The sequence below is a fragment of the Diabrotica virgifera genome, chromosome 9 (assembly GCF_917563875.1).
Source record: "Diabrotica virgifera virgifera chromosome 9, PGI_DIABVI_V3a".
NCBI lineage: Eukaryota > Metazoa > Arthropoda > Insecta > Coleoptera > Chrysomelidae > Diabrotica > Diabrotica virgifera.
Genome location: NC_065451.1, coordinates 189,793,240 through 189,815,336, shown reverse-complemented (window position 1 = coordinate 189,815,336; position 22,097 = coordinate 189,793,240). Strand labels below are relative to the sequence as shown.

At 34.7% G+C, this 22,097-nt stretch overlaps 2 protein-coding genes across 3 annotated transcripts in view; one reads left to right on the top strand and one right to left on the bottom strand.

The window, feature by feature from the left end:
- LOC126892890 (carboxypeptidase Q-like) overlaps nt 1-15,515 on the top strand; it is a 39,780-nt gene extending 24,265 nt beyond the window's left edge. For both annotated transcript variants that reach the window (XM_050662711.1, XM_050662712.1), the window contains 2 exons: nt 305-487; nt 15,185-15,515. In XM_050662711.1, coding sequence (XP_050518668.1) covers nt 305-487; nt 15,185-15,443 — 442 coding nt within the window. In that variant the 3' untranslated portion in view covers nt 15,444-15,515. The remainder of the gene's footprint in view (nt 1-304; nt 488-15,184) is intronic.
- A 1,826-nt stretch (nt 15,516-17,341) lies between these two features.
- The window catches only part of LOC114329002 (UDP-glucosyltransferase 2), a 31,854-nt gene continuing 27,098 nt past the window's right edge, over nt 17,342-22,097 (bottom strand). The window contains exon 4 of the mRNA XM_028278013.2: nt 17,342-19,290. Coding sequence (XP_028133814.1) covers nt 19,005-19,290 — 286 coding nt within the window. The 3' untranslated portion in view covers nt 17,342-19,004. The remainder of the gene's footprint in view (nt 19,291-22,097) is intronic.

Below are 22,097 nucleotides of genomic sequence, written 5' to 3'. Positions count from 1 at the left end.
TGAGGGCCGAAAGTTCCCGAAAACTTCTATAATGTTTATGTTAATAAGTTACAGGGGTGAAAATAAAAGAGAAAATTTAGTGTGATTTTTAATTGCAAATATATCATTCAAAAAAAAAACTTTTTATTTATTCTAAGAGACTTTCGGCCCTCGGCAATAACGTAATCTTTCATTGTGCGTTTAAATTTTTCAATACTTATTAGTTTTCTCAGGATTCGAAAAAAAAAGGAATACATTTACAACATATTGAAAATTTTGACAGGCGATATTTTGCGCCTCTCCCCTTAAGTATTTTTTATTTTAGATCTGTCCTGTGGACAGCTGAAGAACAGGGACTGATTGGCGTCCAAGCCTATGACAAAGCCCACAGAGAAGAATTGGACAAACATATTTTTGTAATGGAATCTGATTGGGGAGCTTTTACACCTTTAGGTCTAGAATACGTCGCTGGTGTTGAGGGAGGATGTATTTTGAAGGAAGTACTGAAGTAAGTTTAAGTGCTATTATATACAGGGTGAAGCAGATAAAGTGTCTATTAAATATAGGGGAGCAGGGGGCTAGATGTAACAATTTTCACAAAATCAAATATATTTTGACAGCTATTTTCCCAATTACCACCAATTAAACACTAAACGCTAGTTTAACTCTTTCTGAATAAAATTGAACTGAAGAAAAGTCATCGCTTCGGCGAAATACATTTTTGAAGTGAAAACTTCTTTAGGGACGTTGTGCACTTTTTGGATGGAAAAAAATATTAAATTATCGACAGTCATCGCTTCGATGAAATTGATTTTTGAAGTGAAAACTTCTTGACGGACGTTGTGCACTTTTTGGATGGGGAAAAAGTATTAAATTAGTGATCGTCATCGCTTCGACGAAATAAATTTTTGAAGTGAAAATTTCTTTAGGGACGTTGTGCACTTTTTAGATGGGGAAAAAGTATTGAATTAGCGACCGTCATCACTTCGATGAAATAAATTTTTGAAGTGAAAACTTCTTTAGGGACGTTGTGCACTTTTTGGATGGGAAAAAGTAATAAATTAGTGACCGTTATCTCTTCGACGAAATAAACTTTTGAAGTGAAAACTTCTTGACGGATGTTGTGCACTTTTTGGATGGGGAAAAGTATTAAATTAGTGACCGTCATCGCTTCGACGAAATACATTTTTGAAGTGAAAATTTCTTTAGGAATGTTGTGCACTTTTTAGATGGGGAAAAGTATTGAATTAGCGACTGTCATCGCTTCGGCGAAATAAATTTTTGAAGTAAAAACTTCTTTTGGAGACCTTGTGCACTTTTTAGATGGGGAAAAAGTATTAAATCAGCGACCGTCATCGCTTCGATGAAATTGATTTTTGAAGTGAAAACTCCTTGAGGGACGTTGTGCACTTTTTGGATGGGGAAAAATTATTAAATTAGCGACCGTCATCGCTTCGACCAAATAAATTTTTGAAATGAAAACTTCTTTAGGGACGTTGTGCACTTTTTGGATGGAAAAAATTATTAAATTACCGACCGTCATCACTTCGTGAAATAAATTTTTAAGTGAAAATTTCTTTAGGGGCGTTGTGCACTTTTTGGAAGGGGGAAAAGTATTAAATTAGCGACCGTCATCGCTTCGACGAAATAAATTTTTGAAGTGAAAATTTCTTTATTAACGTTGTGCACTTTTTGGTTGGGAAAAGTATTAAATTAGCGACCGTCATTGCGACCATCATCGCTTTGACGAAATAAATATTTGAAGTGAAAACTCCTTGAGGGATGTTATGCACTTTTTGGATGGAGAAAAATTATTAAATTAGCGACCGTCATCGCTTCGATGAAATAAATTTTTGAAGTGAAAACTTCTTTAGGGACGTTGTGCACTTTTTGGATGGAAAAAAGTATTAAATTATCGACCGTCATCGCTTCGATGAAATTGATTTTTGAAGTGAAAACTGCTTGAGGGACGTTGTGCACTTTTTGGATAGGGAAAAATTATTAAATTAGCGACCGTCATCGCTTCGACCAAATAAATTTTTGAAATGAAAATTTCTTTAGGGGCGTTGTGCACTTTTTGGATGGGGGAAAAGTATTGAATTAGGAACCCTCATCGCGACCTTCAATTTTTTTTGCCATCAATTTTTTTTTAAATAGAACTTACTGTATATTTTTACATTTTTGAATTCTCCTCGATGTCTTCTTTCTTAAAATATGAGGTGTTGTAATGTTATACAGGGTAGTTTAAAAGATAATAATTAGGTTTTTTTTTATTAATTTCGTAGCAACATTCAAATAATTAGGTACATATTAATATAGCTTACTTTGTTACAAATTATGAATATAGCGAAATGTTTAATTTTGGTATACAGGTTTGGTCGAAACTTGGAATGAGATTTTCTGAATTTTCTTAAATTGAACACCCCTTGTATTTTAGTATTGTAATGAAATGGTATTTTATGGTATTTTTTATTTCTTAAGCATTCCCTGTACCTAACTGCTTTAATTTGTGAGTTATTCATGATTCTTTAAGCCAAACATTAATTGTAACAAAAATTACGTGAAATTTTATTAGGTTGGCCGTGAAAATGTTCAACCAAAAATAATTTTTCAAAAGAAAATACATGTTAATCTAAACTGATATATATAATATATATATTAATATTCGATATGATATCAAAATACCTACGTAGTTAAAATTGTTGGTGCGTAAAATATTAATAAAAACACACAATATTCACCTAGTTGACTATGACACTTTTGCTTAAATATTTGACATAACCACTATTTTTATAATTCCAGTTGTTTTGTTGTCATTACTAATAGGAATTTTTCTAATGAGGAACTGATTAATATGTGATAGGAGAGTATAACAAAAATGTGCTCCTACTAATAAGAATTTATCATCAGCAATTCCCTGATAGACGACATAGCCCAGGAACCGAAGCTTATCACCTCGCAATCTTTACAGAACGGATCGATTTGCTTGAAAATTTGGGAATAATTAGTGGAGAGTCCAAGGATCAAAATCTATATGATGCCGATAGGCGCTTTTACCAAGGGGGTGGTTGCCACCCCATCTCGGGGGTGGAAATTTTTTATTATGTTTTGACCGCAAAAGTTGATAAAAACATTCATTCTAAGCAAAAAATGTTCTATACATTTTTTTGATAAAATTAATAGTTTTCGATTTATTGGCCTTCAAAAGTGTTGTAGTTTTATATTAAAAAAATCAATGTTTTTCGATATTACTCATTTACGATTCACTCAAATTTTGCCGTAGAAAAAAATTTTTTAAACCAAGTTCTCAAGAATTAAATAGCCAACAATTTCATATTTAAACATTTTTTCGAATCTCTGATGCTAATATTTCTATTCTGAAGAAAATGGCATTATTTACCAAACTACAAAAATTCGTTATTCGCTTTGAACTCCAGTTTTTTAAAAACTAGTCATTCTAAGCCAGTTAAACTTCTAGAATCTATAAATAATACACTTATAAAGAAGAATGAAGAAGGCCAATGACTAAAAACACCGTCAACGTACATTATTATGCTTCCAATTGGATTTCTCCCTTTTTTTTTTCAAAAAAATATATTGATTTTTAACCGTAACTTTTTTATTTTTTATCGTAGAAAGTTTGGTAAAAAAGAATTTTGTAGGATTTACAAGATCTATAAGGCTATTGATATTAAATCCTTTTAAAATTCTCAGTAGCAAAAAGAGGTGACTTTGAAAGGGTTGGTAAATGTGGTTTTTGCTTGTTATTACAAGTTTTAATTGTCAATAGCTCACTCAATTTTTGCCATAGAAAAAACTTTTTTAAACCATGTTCTTAAGAATTAAATAAGCTACAATTTCATGTTTAAACATTTTTTCGTATCTCTGATGCTAATCTTTCTATTCTGAAGAAAATGCATTTTTTACCAAACTACAACAATTCGTTATTCGCTTTTTTAACTCCATTTTTTAAAAACTGACCATTCTAGGCCGGTCAAACTTCTAGAACCTATTAATAATACATAAATAAAGAAGACCAAATAAGGTCAATGACTAATTTTAATTAGGGTGGTGATTAGGGGGTTCTTTCCAATCACTTTTTCGTTGAAAAAAAATAGGGACTGACATTATTTTCATTATGTCACTTAATTTTTGAGCTAGACTTTTTTTATTTCTGGAGATAGATATTTTTAAATACTTTAAATTAGTTTGAACAATTTATACTCGAAAAATCCAAAGTGTTCCCGCCTTTTGACTTTGAAACTACAATATTTAGCATTTGACGAAGAAGAGCTAACATATAACAAAGTATAGCTCGATTACTATTGGTCTTAAAGAAAATTAAAAAAAACGGTTTTGTTTATTTTTTCAAAAGGTACATTTTTGTTAAGCAAAGTTGTTTAGATAAAACGCAAACTTTTTGAGTTATTAGCAGAAAACTGATTAAAAACATTGATTTTTTCGATATAAAACTAACACTTTCGATAGCTAATAAATCGAAAACTATTAATTTTGCCAAAAAAATGTATAGAACGTTTTTTGATTAGAATGAATGTTTTTACCAACTTTTGCGGTCAAAATATAATAAAAAATTTCCAACCCCGAGATGGGGTGGCAACCACCCCCATGGTAAAAGCGCCTTTCGGCCTTATATAGATTTTGAACCTTGGACTATTTATTCTCTTATTCTCAAATTTTCAAGCAAATCGATCCATTCTGTAAAAATTGAGAGGTTTTGTCCTATTTTAAGCTTCATTACTTGGACTAACAACCAAAAAGAGAAACTTTTGAAAGTTTACTAGAACGGTCTCAACGGATTAGAAGACACTTAGATTACGAGGAATCTCATTGAACAAAAACTATTGTAAATAAATAAAATGAGAATTAAAAGAAATCTTTAGTAACAATGGGGATCTGCATATTAGTAAGGCCGTTCTCATAATCTAAATGTTTAGTCCATCGAAACTGTTCTAGTAAACTTTGAAAAGTTTCTCTTCTTGGTTGTCGTCTATCAGGGAATTGTTGATGGTAAATTCTTATTTCTAGTAGCACATTTTTGTTATGTTCTCCTAGTACAAAAACCATATTAATCAGTTCCTTATTAGAAAAATTCAATTTAGAAAGTAACAAAGCAACTAGAACTATAAAAATATTATGTCAAATGTTTAAGCAGAATTAGTGTCCTAGCCAACTAGGTAGAATATTGTATATTTTTAGTAATATTTTACGCACCAACAATTTTAACTATGTAGGTATTTTGATTTCTCTTCCTATCTTAATAAATAACTAAGGATTAGTCTAGAATAATATGTACAAGAATAAAAAAACCTCTAAACGCCGTAAAAATGAGTGGCGCATACAACATTCCAGCTACAAAAGATCTGATATGAATATTACGTGGCGCGAAAATGTATTTTCATTTTGATGCAAAATAAAATTGTAGTTTTATTTTAAAAGATCTTTTCATAATATTTGCTAAATTTGAAGTAAAACGCGCCACAAAAGAGTAACTTTGATACAGTTTAAATTTTGAAGTTCTTTTGTGGCGCGTTTACTTCAAATTTAGCAAATATTATAAAAAAATCTTTTAAAATAAAACTAGAATTTTATTTTGCATCAAAATGGAAATACATTTTCGCGCCACGTAATATTCATATCTGATCTTTTGTAGCTGGAATATTGTATGCGCCACTCATTTTTACGGCGTGTAGCGGTATTTTATTCTTGTATCAGGAGTTTTTCAAAGTTATTTATAAATAAAATGTATGAAGATGAATGTATTATCTCCCAAAAAAGATCTAGTGTACATCGAATGTATACTATGGATTTTTTCTATTAGAAATAGATTGAAAAAATATATATTTGGATGGCCGGTAAATAAACTCGGATTGCCCGTTGCCCGATCAAATTTAGCGTCGTAACCACTACAACTACATAAACCATTTCGGGGATAATGGTTAATTGAATTATACTTTTGTAGCTTAATAACTACTAAACGGCTTAACCAATTTTGATCACTAAACATGAGTTTGAAACGTATTGACAAGTAGTATCTGATGCATCTAAGGTCAAGTATGATAACTGAAGGTATTACAGGAATTATTGAGCTTGAAAAACTGTTTTCCCATAGGAAATAGATTTGATCATATTTATGAAGCCTATAACTTAAAAATTCGAATTTTTCCGGATATGAGGTATACACCGTTAGATGAGCAGAGACCTTCTATAAACGCTCAGTTATTGGCGCAATTCGTAGGTTGAAATTTTGAGTAATTGTCGAAAAACCAAAATTTTCAAAGTTTAGTTTTTCAGTTTTTCGGCCATACTGAGCGGAGTGTATGTCTGATCCTGACGGCTTAGACACTATTGATTTGGTAAATTTTGCGGTTCTCCTGTATCTTCTTGAACCGAAGATATATACCCCCAAAAATATGCCGTTTTGTACCTACCAAGTCTTATAGCTGGCTTATGGGTAGTCAAAAGTCACAAACTACACCGGTTCTGAATCGGCACTGACCCTCTCTTCAAACATAGAAAAAAATTCAGATCGGTTTAACTCTTCCACATACATAATACATACATACATACATACATACATACATACATACATACATACACATACATACATACATACATACATACATACATACATACATACATACATACATACATACATACATACATACATACATACATACATACATACATACATACATACATACATACATACATACATTCATACATACATACATACATACATACATATACATACATACATACATACATACATACATACATACATACATACATACATACATACATACATACATACATACATACATACATCCATACATACATACATAAATACATACTGTTATGCTCTGTACTCTCTCTTGTTATGAGATTGATCAGCAAATTCTTATTTTAATTAATTACTTAATTATTTTAATTATCTCTTATGTAAAACAAAACCAAAATTAATTAAATTTTCTAATAAAGTTTATTCTCAGGGCTATTTTAATTTTAATGCATTACGTTAGGTTTGTGGCTTCTAGTAACTCTAGTTGCTTACTTCTTCCAGGGACAAAACAGGGAAATTAAACACACTCGATGTCATATGAATGTTATAAATATTTTTAATTTATCCAATATACCATAAATATAAGATTTAAAAATTATACTAAAATTCAATTTTGTTGCAACTTTTTCTCATCTAATAAAATTAAGCTTTAATTCTGATATCTCCTTTGTTTTAACAAAAATTTTATTTAAATAATTCGTTAGACTATTCTCATAAAAAAACAAAATTTACTTTTCTCCTTTTGAATTGATTACTTATTTCTTCTTTAAAATTTGAAATGGCTAAATTATGCTATAGAAATGCTTAATACAAAAAAATAAACAAATATGGTGTGGATATAAAGCAAACGCTCTCCGTTTCACAAAAATTCTGACTAACCCTTTTGTTTCTTCTTTTCTTCTTCTTCCTGGATTGCGTAGTCTTCGATTCTCCCACAGGTGGTCCTAGGATGTAGCGAAAGGTTCTTCTCGTCCAAACTGCTTCACCAACCAACAACCAACGGGACTCGCTCGAAAACTCTATTCAGTTTTTTCTCTGCTCGATATCTTGTGCAAATTGATACCCACCGGCACTAGACAGAAAACAGAAATCTCCTCGGACACAAGGAAAATTAACTTCTCAACTCGGTCAACGATTTCGTTTCACCACGATCTGCTCGCAAAGGCCAATTTCACCACTTTACACCGACTTCTCACTTTTTAAAAACTGGACTGTACTCTCCAGACATTCATTTTACAGTGACCATTTTTTTTCTCACCAAAATCAGACTCAACACTCTCATCCCTTCCATCCATTATCTCCGCCAATCACAAACATCCATATTTTCATTTCTTAAGGACCTATTTATTCTGTATACAACTTTTCCATTTTGTTAAATTCTAGGAGATACCAAATTACTTTCGTTATTTCCAAAAATGCTAAACAAAAAGCCTTATATTCTAAACTCAATAAATTTGTTTACAGTCTCTCGAGCCAGACGGATGAAAAAAAGGCTCGACAATATTAGGTATCCGCCCCCGATGACTGATCGAGCCAGATCTCGATCACTTCCCCTCTCTATGGCCACTTTGCCAATTTATGATGATTCACGTAAAGTGGGTCATAACCTGTTTCAGGAACTAAGCAGCGAGGAAGCCGACGTTTCAAGTGAGGATGAGCAGCCAAAAGAAGAAAAAGCGAGAGACGAGGAATTTAAATTCCAAAAACGAGGGAGGAAGAAAGGCAAAAAGTCGAGGCAAAAATCCGAAGAAAAAAGCGAGGAAGACCCGATAGTAGAAGTCATGGACGAGGACGAGGCAGATGAGACAGCCAGAGGAACAACTAAAAGGGCTAGGACAGCTAGGACTGAAGACAGCGAAAGCGACGACGAACTCGCGAAAGCGAGGGAAGAAATAAGCATGCTGAAAGAGCTAATGGGAAAGCACCACGGAGCGGTGAAAAGCAGAGAGGCTGATTACCAAGAACAGCTGAAGGCAAATGAAGAAGTGATAGCCCAACAGAGGACCGAAATAAGGGAACTGAAGAAGGAAATAGCCAAGCTGAATGACACGATCCTAAAGCTGACAGACCGAATAGACGCCCGGTTCGACGAGCTGATTGAAGCCGAAAAGCCAGCGGACAACAAGAGCTATCAACAGGCCAAGCCCTCAACTTCAAAACTGCCGAATCCAAAAACAAATGAAAAATCTCCGCCGACAGAACAACAGAATAAGAAAAAATAAGCCTTTCCACCACTCCCTGGAGACGAGGCGAAGTCATGGGAAAGAAAAGCCAACGAAGCTATGAGGGCTATGTCACCCCCTCTCATCCTGCCAAAAGGACCAGTAGATCCAGTCCACCCAGCGACTAACACAGATGGGGATGCGCTTGCCTTGCGGCATCCCAGTGGTTCGGAGAGAGAGATGGAGACGAACCAAAGTGAAGAAACCACCGTGTTGCCCGAACAACAGGCAACACCACATCGAAAACCGCCTGTGAAATTACAGAGCGTTAGCGAGACAGGGGCTATCCTCACCATAGCTCAAGCACAAAAAGTATACCCGGCCAACAGGATTTCCAAGAGTGGTAGGGAAACCCTCATCTAGGCGAAAAGCCCGGAAGATTATAGAAAAATGGTGAGGATAGTGGAAGAGTACGCGAAGACATACAACGCCAAAGAGAAAGTCAAGAGGCTACAATGGATAGCCTTCCCGTTAGATGAGGAATACCATTCCCGATGGCTGCAATGGAAGCCATCCAGCCAACTACAGAGGATGTCCTAGGTGCCCAACCTGGGGAAGATCTCCACCACAGAGGCCACAACAAACGACCAGATAACAGCAGGCAACCGGGGTTTCCTACGCCCAAGCCACACAAACAAACAACAACAACAACAAACACAGAACAACACAGCGATCCCCCAAGACGAAGACTACCTAGTCAGAATGATCTTTAACCTAAAGTTTCCTGGATACGATGTATACAGGAACGACCTCACAAGAAGATCGGAAGGAACGGCCATCCTAGGAACGGTCAAGAAGGGAATTAAACATACAAGATTCACGACTCCACCACTGGTAGACATGGAGGCAACAACAATAGAAGTGAAAATAAGGCAAGGCGCAGTCAGAGTAACATCAGCCTACGTAAGACCGCAAGATCCATTAATGGACGATGACCGATGCATTCCTAAACATCACCGAAACATCGATAATAATAGGAGACCTAAATGCAAGATCCCCCAACTGGAACGATAGAGCTACGAACAGAAACGGACGACTACTAAATATCTACATAGAAAATAATGACGACACAGTGGCAATGGGCCCAGAAGAACCAACACATTTCCCAGAAAACGGACTTCCCACCCACATTGACATCGTTGTGGCTAAAAATCTAGGACTACAAGCAGAACTAATCACCCTAAACGAAGGAACAACAGACCAGAACCCCATTCTACTAGAACTAGGAACATGGGAAGAAACAAACCCGCCGAAAAGAATAAAAAAGAAAATAAAGTGGAAAACTATAAAAGATTAGTGAATGAAGGAATAAATATAGTGCCAGTTATAAATAATCCACAAGAAATAGAAGAAAAAGTCCTAGAGCTAGAAAACATCATCCGTTCAAAGACATACCACAAGAAGTACAAGACCTGATAAGGGAAAAAAACAGAGCGAAGCAAATAGCCAGAAGAACAAGAAACCGAGTAAACAAAACCTGGGCAAACACATTGAACAGAGAGGTCAAAACGGCTCTTCGACAACACCGCAGCGAAAAATGGGACAACTACGTACAAGAGATGGAAGAATTAGACTCAAACATGAAAAATGTTTGGAAGCTCCAGAAAATGATAAGAAGCGACAGAAAACCCATAACCCCTTTTACATGGAGAAAACGGCATGGTATACACCATAGAAGAAAAATCAGAGGTGATGAGGTCCTCACTCGAAAGAGAATGCAGGCTAAACTACCACCCAGACGAAGATGTAGACTTCATGGAAGAAGTCGAAGAGCAAGAAGAAGAACCAGACGATCCAGAAGACATCATCCCCCCAACATCACCGGAAGAAATAAGTTAACACATAAAAAATAGTCCACCGAGGAAAGCGCCTGGTCTAGACGAAATAACAAATAGAGCCCTAAAATATTTGCCCATAAGAGCTATAGTGTACTTTACAAATATAGTGAATGCGATACTAAGATATAAAATATTCCCAAATAGAGGGAAAGAGGCCCATGTCATAATGATTCCAATACCTGGCAAGAACCACACGTTCCCGCAGAACTACAGGCCAATCAGCTTACTCCCAGCGATTAGCAATATGGTGGAAAGAATTATCCCCAGCAGACTGCAAGTGGAAACAAACAGACTAGAGATAATCCCTGAAGCTCAATTCGGATTTAGAGCAGAGCACTCCAGCGAGCTACAAGTACTCAGACTAACTGAGTAAATAGCAACTGGATTCAACGACAAGCAGTACACTGGAGCAGCATTCCTGGACGTAATCAAAGCTTTCGACATAGTATGGCATAAGGGGCTCATATATAAAATGCGAGGTTATGGGTACAGCGGGGCGATGACGAGGCTGATCTCTTCGTACTTGGGCGGCCGGAGCTTCAGGGTCCGGATAGGACAAGTCCTGTCCGAGCTCGGAAGCCCGGAGGCTAGAGTGCCACAGGGAGCAGTCCTGTCACCTCTGCTGTACACCATATACACCGCAGACGAAAAGGTTTTAAAATCTGTAAGGCAGATGGAACACGACATTTTCAATATATCGTCAGGTTTTTTCGGCACTTCAGATGAGACCATCAAGGTTGAAATCCAACACACAAATTCAACTGAGATTAAGTTTTGATTAGAAAGGCTCTCTTCAAATATCGGTGAAATTTCGAATCAAATGAGCAGTCTTACCAGAAATCTATCTACTATACTAACGAAAAAAGAGATATTGAAGAAAAATACATATTATGCCACCGCAAGTACCCAAACTGAAGAGCCCCGACATTTCGAACCAAGTCCAGAGCAAAAGCCAAAAATTACAGAAGATAAATGTCATTTTGTAGTTATTAGTAACTTGACCCCAATGTACACCCCGTACAAGTGGTTCACTATATTAAAGAGAAGCTAGACATTAAGGAATATATTAGATGTTATGCACTCCTTAAAGATGCCGACACAACAACTGGCTCTTCGTTCAAAATAGGTATAAAATCTAAAACATCTATTAACTTATTATTTAATAAGGAAATTTGGCCACCTGGTGTTAACGTTAAATGATCTATAGAACTCTTACTGCCGCCTGCAGTTGCCGTCTGCCGCCTACCGTCGATGTCGGAATCGGCTCCACGGCTACGGGAAACGGCTCCACGGCTCCACGGCTCCACGGGAATCGGCTCCACGGCTACGGCTCCAAGGCTACGGCTCCACGGGCGGGAAATTGACGCTAGCAGTAGCAGCAAAATGAAGAGTGATAAATGAAACCAACAACGATAATACTGGGCGGCTCCACGATGCTGTAAACTATCGCTCAAGATCGGTAAAAGACGCGTCGTCAAGGTCATGTCGCAGATGGATAAGTCCAGACCCATTTTTACAGTAATTTACAGGGGCGGAGGTAAATATCTAAATTAAGAAGGGATAAAATATTTAGATGGTCGAATTGAATCCCGGGAATCGTAATCCTTCCAATTACCTTTTAATAGCTTTTAATTTGTAATTATTTTATTGCTTATGCATTTATGATAATCAAATATAAAATGTAATACATACAGTGCGCTCGAATAAGTGTTACCCCCTTATTAACTTATTTATTTTTAGCACATAAGCAAAACACTGGGACAGGTCGATTTTTAAAATAATCATAGTATAATATAGCATCAATGTTTCGAACTTTACGCGATGCCTCTTCAGGTGACAGACATAACTTTGATTTTTTTAAATGGGAAAGTACATCATGTGACACCTCATTTAAAAGCTTTTGAAATACTGATTACAAAAATGGATAACACTTTAACCCTATTTGAGACCGTAGGCGCATAATTTTGATCGAAATATTTTTAAACGCATTCATTTTTTTTTAAATCCTGAGAAAACCAATAAGTATTTTTGAAAAATTTAAACACAGAATGAAATATTACATTAATACGGGGGGCTAAAAGTCCTTAGAATAAACAGGAAGTTTCATTTTTTTTACCCCAGTGACTTATTAAAATAAACATTATAGAAGGTCTCAGGGGCTTTTGACCCTCGATAATACTGTAATATTTAATTCTGCGTTTATTTTTTTCAAAAATATTTATTAGTCTTCTCAGGAATGGCTTCAAATAGCGTTTTCACAAATCTTTAAAAAATGACGGCATGATGACAAGCGTTGATTTTTTTGTGCGCAGACAAAAGAAAAATGTAAAGCATTTTTAAAAACCCAAGGGGACAACGTAGTGACGGAAATTATGGATGACCACAATCATTGTGAATTAAACGAAGATGTGCTCAATCGTCAAATGTTAAGTAACTCCTTGAAGCGAAAGACCGTAGAAGATGTCAGTGGACCTATGAAAATGGGTGATATGAAAATTTTGCATGAGGAATTACGAAATGGCGATATTAGTACCTTGACTACCAAAGATGTGGAATTGGTCCGAAAATATGTATAACGCCCGACGATCTCTTCTGCCTAAATTACCAAAAAGTATGGAAGAAACTCATAAACATTAAAACATTTCTAGGTGAAAACCAACAAAAACGAGGATTTTCTAATGGTAAACGACATAGAAAACCAAACTATTATGTTTTCCTGTAACAGCATTTTACAATTTTTAACAGGTTTGGACACCATTTATGAATATAGATAGAACTTTTGAATATTGCCCAAAGTTCTTTTAAGTAAATGTTCTCCGTCCATGGTCTATATATATTCTCCATTGCAAGATAATTCGAATGGAATTCCCCAGATTAAGAGACTGGGCCGATATCAAGCACAAAAAAATCTGGGGAATTCCATCCGAATTATCTTGCAAGGGATAGTACCTTTGGTTTTCTTCTTATTGCCAAATAGACAAAAACGTACATAATACCCCTAGACTGGCATTTAAATACCTTAGCATAGATTTAGCATGTCAATGTAGGATATATTTTTTATTATAAATATATAGGTATACATTTTTGTAACAAAACTATATGGTAGGGGAGCCCAAGCGGGGATTTTTGCAGTTACTCGAGCGCGTCAGATTATCATATGGGGAGAAACCTGGTACCCTGCAGATGTACCTCTACCATATATTGGCTCTTAACACAGGGGAGTTCGTTAAGGGGGGCCCGAAAAAAAAAATCTATCTTTAAAAAAACTCGAAATTGTCAGATGAAGATAAGGTAAGTTAAGTACATGCAAAAGAGTGTATATTTCAAAAATCTGACGATTTGAGCCGGGCGTAAGGAAATGGGGGAGTCCCAAAGTTTCGCAAGAAAAAAGCGAATATTTCGCAAAATGAATGACAGATCGAAAAACTAAAAAATATGTGCTCAATATTTTTTAAAAATCTATCGAATGATACCAAACATGACTTCCCAGGGAGAGGGGTGGGGGGTAAATTTAATATTTTAATTACGAATCCCGCGATATTTCGAGAAATGAACATCAGATCGAAAAATTGTAAAATACACTTATTCAATATTTTTGAAAAATCTACCAAATGGCATCAAACACGACCCCCCACGGAGGTGGGGTGGGGGGTTACTTTAAAATCTTAAATCGAAGCCCCCATTTTTTATTGCAGATTTGGATTCCTTACGTAAAAATAAGTAACTTTTATTCGAAACATTTTTTCGAATTATGGATAGATGGCGTTATAATCGGAAAAAACGATTGTTGGAAATGGAAAATTAAATTAAAAAATGGCAAGCGCCTACTAAAATGGAAAACTTTACTTAACTTTTTTTGGTTTTAGGACCTACTCTTCACAACCCAATAGGTCCCCATAACGCTCGAGTGACTGCACATTTAGCATACTTTGCTCCCCTACCAATATGTTATAAAATAATTTATTGTTTTCTCATTCCTAGAAAACATTAAGTACACCGACCAAGCCCCAGATGGCAACGGGAATCAATTTACCCATCTTCGGAAATCAACTCGGCTATTGTAAAGACGGATTATAAAATTCTGGGGTTCAACTAGCCGATTTCTGAATCCACAATCCACTGTTCAACTGCAGTATTGTGTCTTGTCGCTCGTCAAATAAGAGCGCCCGCCTGCAGTGCATCCATCGCAGGCCCTTTATCGCCGACTCTGCATGAAACCACTACAAACCAAGATGCGGCCAGATGCGGCGCTATGCATGTTGTAAATTGTCGTTCTCGTGGAGCCAAGATTTTACAGCTGTGCTGCTGCCGTAATTTTCCCGCTACTGCTAGCGTCAATTTCCCGCCCGTGGAGCCGTAGCCTTATAGTAATGTTTTGTCTTATTCGCCGCCGTTCTTGTTTTGAGACGACCATGTATTTTGTTTTTTCTTCATTTATTTTTAGACCAATGTTTAATGTAGTTTCGCAAAGCCCCAGAAATATCCTTAACTTCTAAATTCTAATTTAATTTATCTACCAGGTATATGTAATCAATTCCTGCCTTACATTCATTTAATATTTGCAGATTACTGGCTCCAATAAATGCAACACAGACCAAATTAGTCGATTCCGCAGGATCCGATATTGCAATATGGAAGAACATTTTACCAACTGCAAGTTTGCTAAATCGAAATGAAAATTACTTTTGGTATCATCACACTGAGGCGGACACCATGGACGTGTTTGATCCTGCAGCCTTAGATAGAGCCACAGCCTTATGGGCTTCCGTAGCATACGTACTTGCTGATCTGAATAAAGATTTCCCCAGACAAGTACCAAAATAATGTCACCATCAGTACTGAACGTTTAGACTTGGTTTAATTTATTTGTATATCAATATATTTTAAAAGCATCAACTGGTTGTGGTAAATTTGTTTTTTTAATATTTACGTTTTGGTATAGTACGTGTGGTTACGGCATGGAAGCCTGGACAATAAAAAAGACAAACATCAAAAACATTGAGGCATTCGAGATGTGGTGCTACAGGCGAATGTGGAAAATACCATGGACAGAGAGAGAGTAACAAATCAAGATGTTTTGCTGAAGATGATGAAGGAATGCGAAGTCATAAAAACCATACAAACGAGAAAACTGGAATATCTAGGTCATATTATGAGAGGGGAAAAGTAATCCCTGCTATGACTCATAATCCAAGGAAAAATCTCGGGAAAGAGAAATGTGGGACGTAGGAGGATTTCCTGGGTTCGAAATTTAAGGTAGTGGTACTATACCAGGGGTGGCCAAGCTCTTTGATAGTCCGAGCCATTTTTCAAAATTTGAAATTTTTCGGGAGCCGCAACTAAACAATTATTTAAAAAGTGCAAAAAGGTATCAAATGTTTCTCTCGCTGTTTGGATTTCACGAATTTTAAAGTGAAATAAAATTATTCACATCATTGTTTCAAATAATGCTATAAGCCGCCTTTACTAATTCAGGGTACTTCGATTCTTCATCATGTTTCCATCTTTTTCTGGGACGGCCACTGATCTTCAAAAACGCTGTATTTAACACTCTGTCTTCTTCTGATCTTACTACATGATCTGTCCATCTTATCTAAGCTTTTATATGTCTGACGATGTTTTCGGTACCATACAGAGTCACCAATTCAGTTGTATTTCGTCTTCTCTTCATTTATTCGAAGGCCGTGACTACCTGTTTCTACCTCGAGTTGTGAAAACACCTCTCTCACGTCTTTTGTAGAATGGGAGACTGCATCTAAATCATCATCAAATTGCAGCAATTTGATCCTCGATTCGCAAATCCCCCTGTCAATGACGAATGTTGGCGATCATCATGGCAATCTTTATTTTATCTGCAGCATCGCGAAAAAGCTGCACAGATGTTGTGTTGAACCAGATTCTAAGGATCTTAACCAGGATGTTCTTCTTCCTGGACCTCGCTTTCCAACTATTTTTCCTTGCAGGATGGCTTATAGGAGGCCATATCTGGATTCATTTCGCAAAATATGTCCAAAGTATTCCAACTTTCGAGATTTGATGGGGATTAGTACCTCTTGGTTCTTCCCCATTTTTTTACTCCTAATTTGTTACCCTGTAAGTCCACGGGATAGATCGACGCTGTCAAGCCAAAACGGCATAAACGACATTAACTTGAATTTTCAGGAAACACAAAAAACTGATTATTTTCATTTTTACCAATTCTGCTTATCTGCAAAATGACTCAAAAAAATTGGTGATTTTTTTTACAAATTTTAATATTTTGTAAACATTAAAGTGGCTGAAAATACTATGTGAAATAAATTAAAAACTAGAAAATGGCGCTTATGTCCAATCAAGATATAACATTGGTGAATATGCCAAACTTACCTCTGGCGTTTGTGTCGATCGCATTGTTGTAAGGTTAGCCAAAATGGCGCTTAAAAGGGATATATGCCATTAATGAAAAAAAGACAAAAATTAAAAATTGTCGTTTATGCCAACAAGAAAAAATATGAAATTACGAAGAGTTTTGATAGGTTTTATTTTTTATTAATCAAAAATACATTCTAAGTTAAAAACAAAACCCTAAATTCTTTAACCATGTTTTTGGTGCTAGAATGAAATACTTAAAAGTAAATAATACTCAAATAGAAGAGCTATACAAAAATTGGTATAAAAATAAAACTCAAAAAACACTTTCAAAAACCAACAACTTAAAAACTAAGAAAAAACAAAAATCAGAGTTACATAAAAATATTTATTTTTTAATTTATAAAACAAATAAGGAAATAATTATTCATAATTTTTCCGCGGACGTTAATGTATTCTCTTCCAGAATCTTTTAAAAACTCTTGTTTTTTCTTCTTGTCTGTTTTACAAACAATACCATCTTCTTCATTATTATTATCACAATCTTCACTTCTATGGTTTTCTATTTTGCTTTTATTTTTATTCTTTGACTTTCTTTTTCTTTTATTATCGGGATTTATGTCCTCATCAGAATCATCAGTTGTTTCTGAATCGGCGGATTCTAATTCACAATCACTGTCAATATTTGGTTCAACATCCGTATTGATTTGATTGCTTGTATTTCCCTTATTTTGATCACTACTTATACCGGAACCCAAACCATTATCTGCTGCTAAGTAGAAACATGATGTGAGATCGTGACTAAATATTTCTTCTTCTGCTGCAACGTATGGTGGTCCTTAATTATGATAATGGCATTGCTAAAAGCTTCTGCAATGTTGGCATTATAAATATCATAAACCTCTAAGGGGAATATAGGGGAATTATTGCCAGTCTGTATATCATTTTGTGCTGCTTCGGTATATGGTTTATTTTCATTTAGTAAGGCCGTTATTTTTTTACTTCTGATATTCATCTGCAACACAAATATGGCATAAACGCCAAAAATCGATCGCCATTTTTAGCTATATAAAATTGATTTGAACTATATGCTGTAGTACAAAAAGAATTGTTCATTACACTAGTACAAAGTTACAATAAAAAATTTTAAAATAAACTTTTTATTTGCGCAATTTTTAAAAAAGAAACCTGCATAAGAATACCATTGAGGAATGGCGCTTGTGTCAACCACGATGTAAATATTTGGTTTTGGCATAAACGCCTCATAGTTTTTAAAGAAATTCAGGGTGTTTACGCTTCAAAAATCAATACAAATTGAAAATATTGCAGAGGTAAGTAATATCATGTTACTTATCCATAAAAATTGTAAAAATACATACCTTAACTATTATTACTGGACCGAATTGTACACAATGATAACCTTACGGGCACTGGCGGTTGTGTCAATCAGTGTTCACGTCGACCTTCACGTGCGTGACTAGACTGGCGTTTATAAAAACTTTAAACCAATATTACACCTATTTCACTTTGTTTTCGGTTATGCCGCGGTGACTGTCTGGTGCGGAAATTAAAATCCTATTTTTTCGTGCATCTACCTCAAAACTGGTCATTTTGGCGTTTATGCCGTTTTGGCTTGGCAGCGTCGAGATGATATTTTACTTATTACATATTCTAAGGCCAAATTGAATAGCAACGGTGAAGGGGTCTCCTTGTCAAAGTCCTAATGTTACACTTAGTTATTTAAATTTGTTGTTAGTAATTTAAGACATTTTGAAACACAAAAATTGAAAGTAATTCAGGACATTATTTATTGAGAGCCACAAATAATCCTTCAAAGAGCCACATGTGGCTCGCGAGCCACAGTTTGGCCACCCCTGTACTATACCATGCCGATGGCCTTATTTGGCGAGGCATTTAAGGTAAATACTAAAAAATAGACGTAACATTATTATTATATTAATATTCATATAAATTTTTACCTGCATATTATACAGCAATACAAGTAAAATATATCTTTATGAGTTTTATATTAAAAAATTAACATTTTTTGACTTTCACAACTTTGCAGCTGCTAAAAAACTTTTTTCTCAAAAAGTAACAGACCATGTATATCATAAAACTTAAGACAACAATGACTAACAACAGAAAAGCAAACACATCTAATAAGAAATACTTGTAAAGAGGTAGATCCAAGTTTGGATGCCAAAGATGTTTTGCTCCTTTATGCCTGATGACGTATTCGATCCACCATATTGCCTTCTCTAATCCAGACATTGGTTCATCTTTAAGAAGGATTGCTGTTTTCTTAACTCTTCGCTTATAACTAAAACATACAATAATATATACTCAGTAATATTAGAAGTATCAACTATCTCATCTATAGTCGGTTAGCTAAACTCAGACACAACTGGCTTGTGATTTTAGTAGGTATTTTTGTTTTGTTTTTGGCCAATTTTGACAAACTTGGCAAAACTACTAACTACCTACTTAGTGATTATTAACTATTTAGTAATGATTTTTTTAGCAATTTTACCAAATTGGCAGTTACTTATTAAAATCACTAGCCAGTTGTGTCTGAGCTTAGCGAACCGACTATATTTGTATTTTAATTGTAGCTTTCTTATAAATATTATGTATGAGCATTCTGTATCGAGAATATATCCTGCAGTTGTTCACTATTGCCCAAAGTTCGACTCCATAGAAAAAGCTTTCCTTATCATCCAAAAGCCCATCTCATGTATACGAAGCGGTTTTTGTATTTTTACAGAATAATCTAAAACATTCTGATAATACGTATATTTTCGGAGATTTTAATATAAAAGCCATCACGGGCACTGTATATAACTTAGACGTATCCAATAATATTTTAGAAATTTTTCAAGAATTTATGGATTTTAATGGGTATGTATTATATAATAACATTAAAAACTTTCAGGACAGAACGTTGGACTTGGTAATATCATCTGAAAATAATTTTAGAAATATTGTAGTAAATAGGGACTTTTTGCCTTTTGTTAATGAAGATATATATCATCCCTCGCTTGAGATTAATATAAATATAGAAAGAAGCATTACACCAAAGAATACGGAAATTGTAACTAGACTAAATTATAAAAAAGCTGATTTTTTAACCTTTAGTGAACGTGTTAGGGACATGAATTGGGATGCGGTATTGGAAGAAAAATTTGATGTAGACAAGGCTGTACTAAATTTTTATGATAGCTGGAATAGGGTTGTTGACGAGTGCGTTCCAAAAAATGTTTTTCATAAAAATACGAAATTAAGACCGGTTTGGTTTACAACTGACATAAATAGGGCGCTAAAAGAAAAAGACAGATACGGAAAATTAAAAAATATATCTGATCATTACAAAAACAAATATATAGAATGTAGAAAAGAGGTAAGTAAATTAATTAAGACGAAAAAAAAAAAGAATATATAAATAAAATAGAAAATGAGATAAGTGTTGATGTAAATAATTTTTGGAATTATATTAGAAATAAGAATAAGACGTTTAACAGTGATAAATATTATTACAACGGACAAGATATACCGGAAGAACGGACTGCCGAAAGTTTTGCAACATTTTTTGCATCAGTATACGCAGATGAGAAACCTTCTTATAATTTAAATTTTAATAGAGATATAGATATAACAAATGATACTTTTATTTTAGACTCAGTTGATGAGACTGATTTCAATAATGCGATAAATAAATTAAAACCTAAGAAATCTGCGGGAACTGACAGAATACCTGCTTTTATGCTCAAAGCGTGTGGTGAGTGGGTGCGACAGCCCTTACTACATATTTACAACCTTATATTATCAACTAATGTATTTCCTTCAATGTGGAAAACGGGACTTGTCTCACCCATATTTAAATCCGGGAATAAAATGAACGTTGAAAATTATAGGCTTATATCAATTATGTGCTCTCCAGCTAAATTGTTGGAACAAATAATTTATTGTAAACTGTATCGTTATGTTGAAAATTTTATAGTACCACATCAACACGGCTTTGTTGTTAACAAATCAAGTAATACCAATCTATTCCTTTTTACTAACGATGCATTAGAAACTATTGAACGTAAATCTCAACTTGATGTAATATACACGGATTTCAAAAAAGCTTTTGATAAAGTGGATCATGATATTATGTTAAAAAAACTAAGCAGATACGGACTATCAATAAACTTTCTTATATTAATAAAAAATTACTTAGAAAATAGAGGCATAGTAGTTAAACACAATGGGAATACATCTGGAAAATATGAAATGAATTCGGGGGCTCCGCAAGGATCCGACCTAGGGCCACTACTGTTTCTACTCTTTATAAATGATTTACCTAAGGTATTTAAATATTTTATGTATCAAATGTTTGCAGATGATCTGAAATTGTACAGGTGGGTTGAAACAGTTAGAGATTGTGTCATGTTACAGAAAGACATAAACAAGGTGTATGAATGGAGTTGTCAAAATAAATTGCATTTTAATATAAATAAATGTTCTGTATTGTCAATAACGCGAAAAAAAATCCGTGCTTATTCGATTACCTAATGAATGAACAAAGTCTACAGCGGGACTCAGAAAAAACAGATTTAGGGATAACGTACGATAGTACGTTATCATTTAGTAACCACATTAAAAATATCGCAAAATCTGCAAATAGAACATTGGGTTATATAATAAGACAGTCAAATAACTTTACTAACATAAATACGCTCAAAATATTATATTATTCTCTAGTAAGGAGCAAATTAGAATTTGGGTTACAAGTGTGGTACACAGAGTATCAAACTAATTTAGAGCGGTTAGAAAAAATACAAAATAAATTTTTGAGGTCCCTTTATTTAAGAAAATTCCGTAGGTATCCTGATTATCATACTGTTAGAACATCAAGCCTAAGAAAAAAATTTAAAATTTTATCGCTAGAGAATAGGAGGCAAATCTCTGTATTGACTTTTTTATACAAGATCATTAATAATAAAATTAATTCTACCGAATTGCTTGAATTGGTTAAATTTAACGTACCAGCCAGAAGAATGCGCTCTAGCCCTATGTTTCACATACCTCAAGTTTTTTCGACCAATAGATCACCTCTTGTAACCATGTTCCGGTTGGCAAACCACT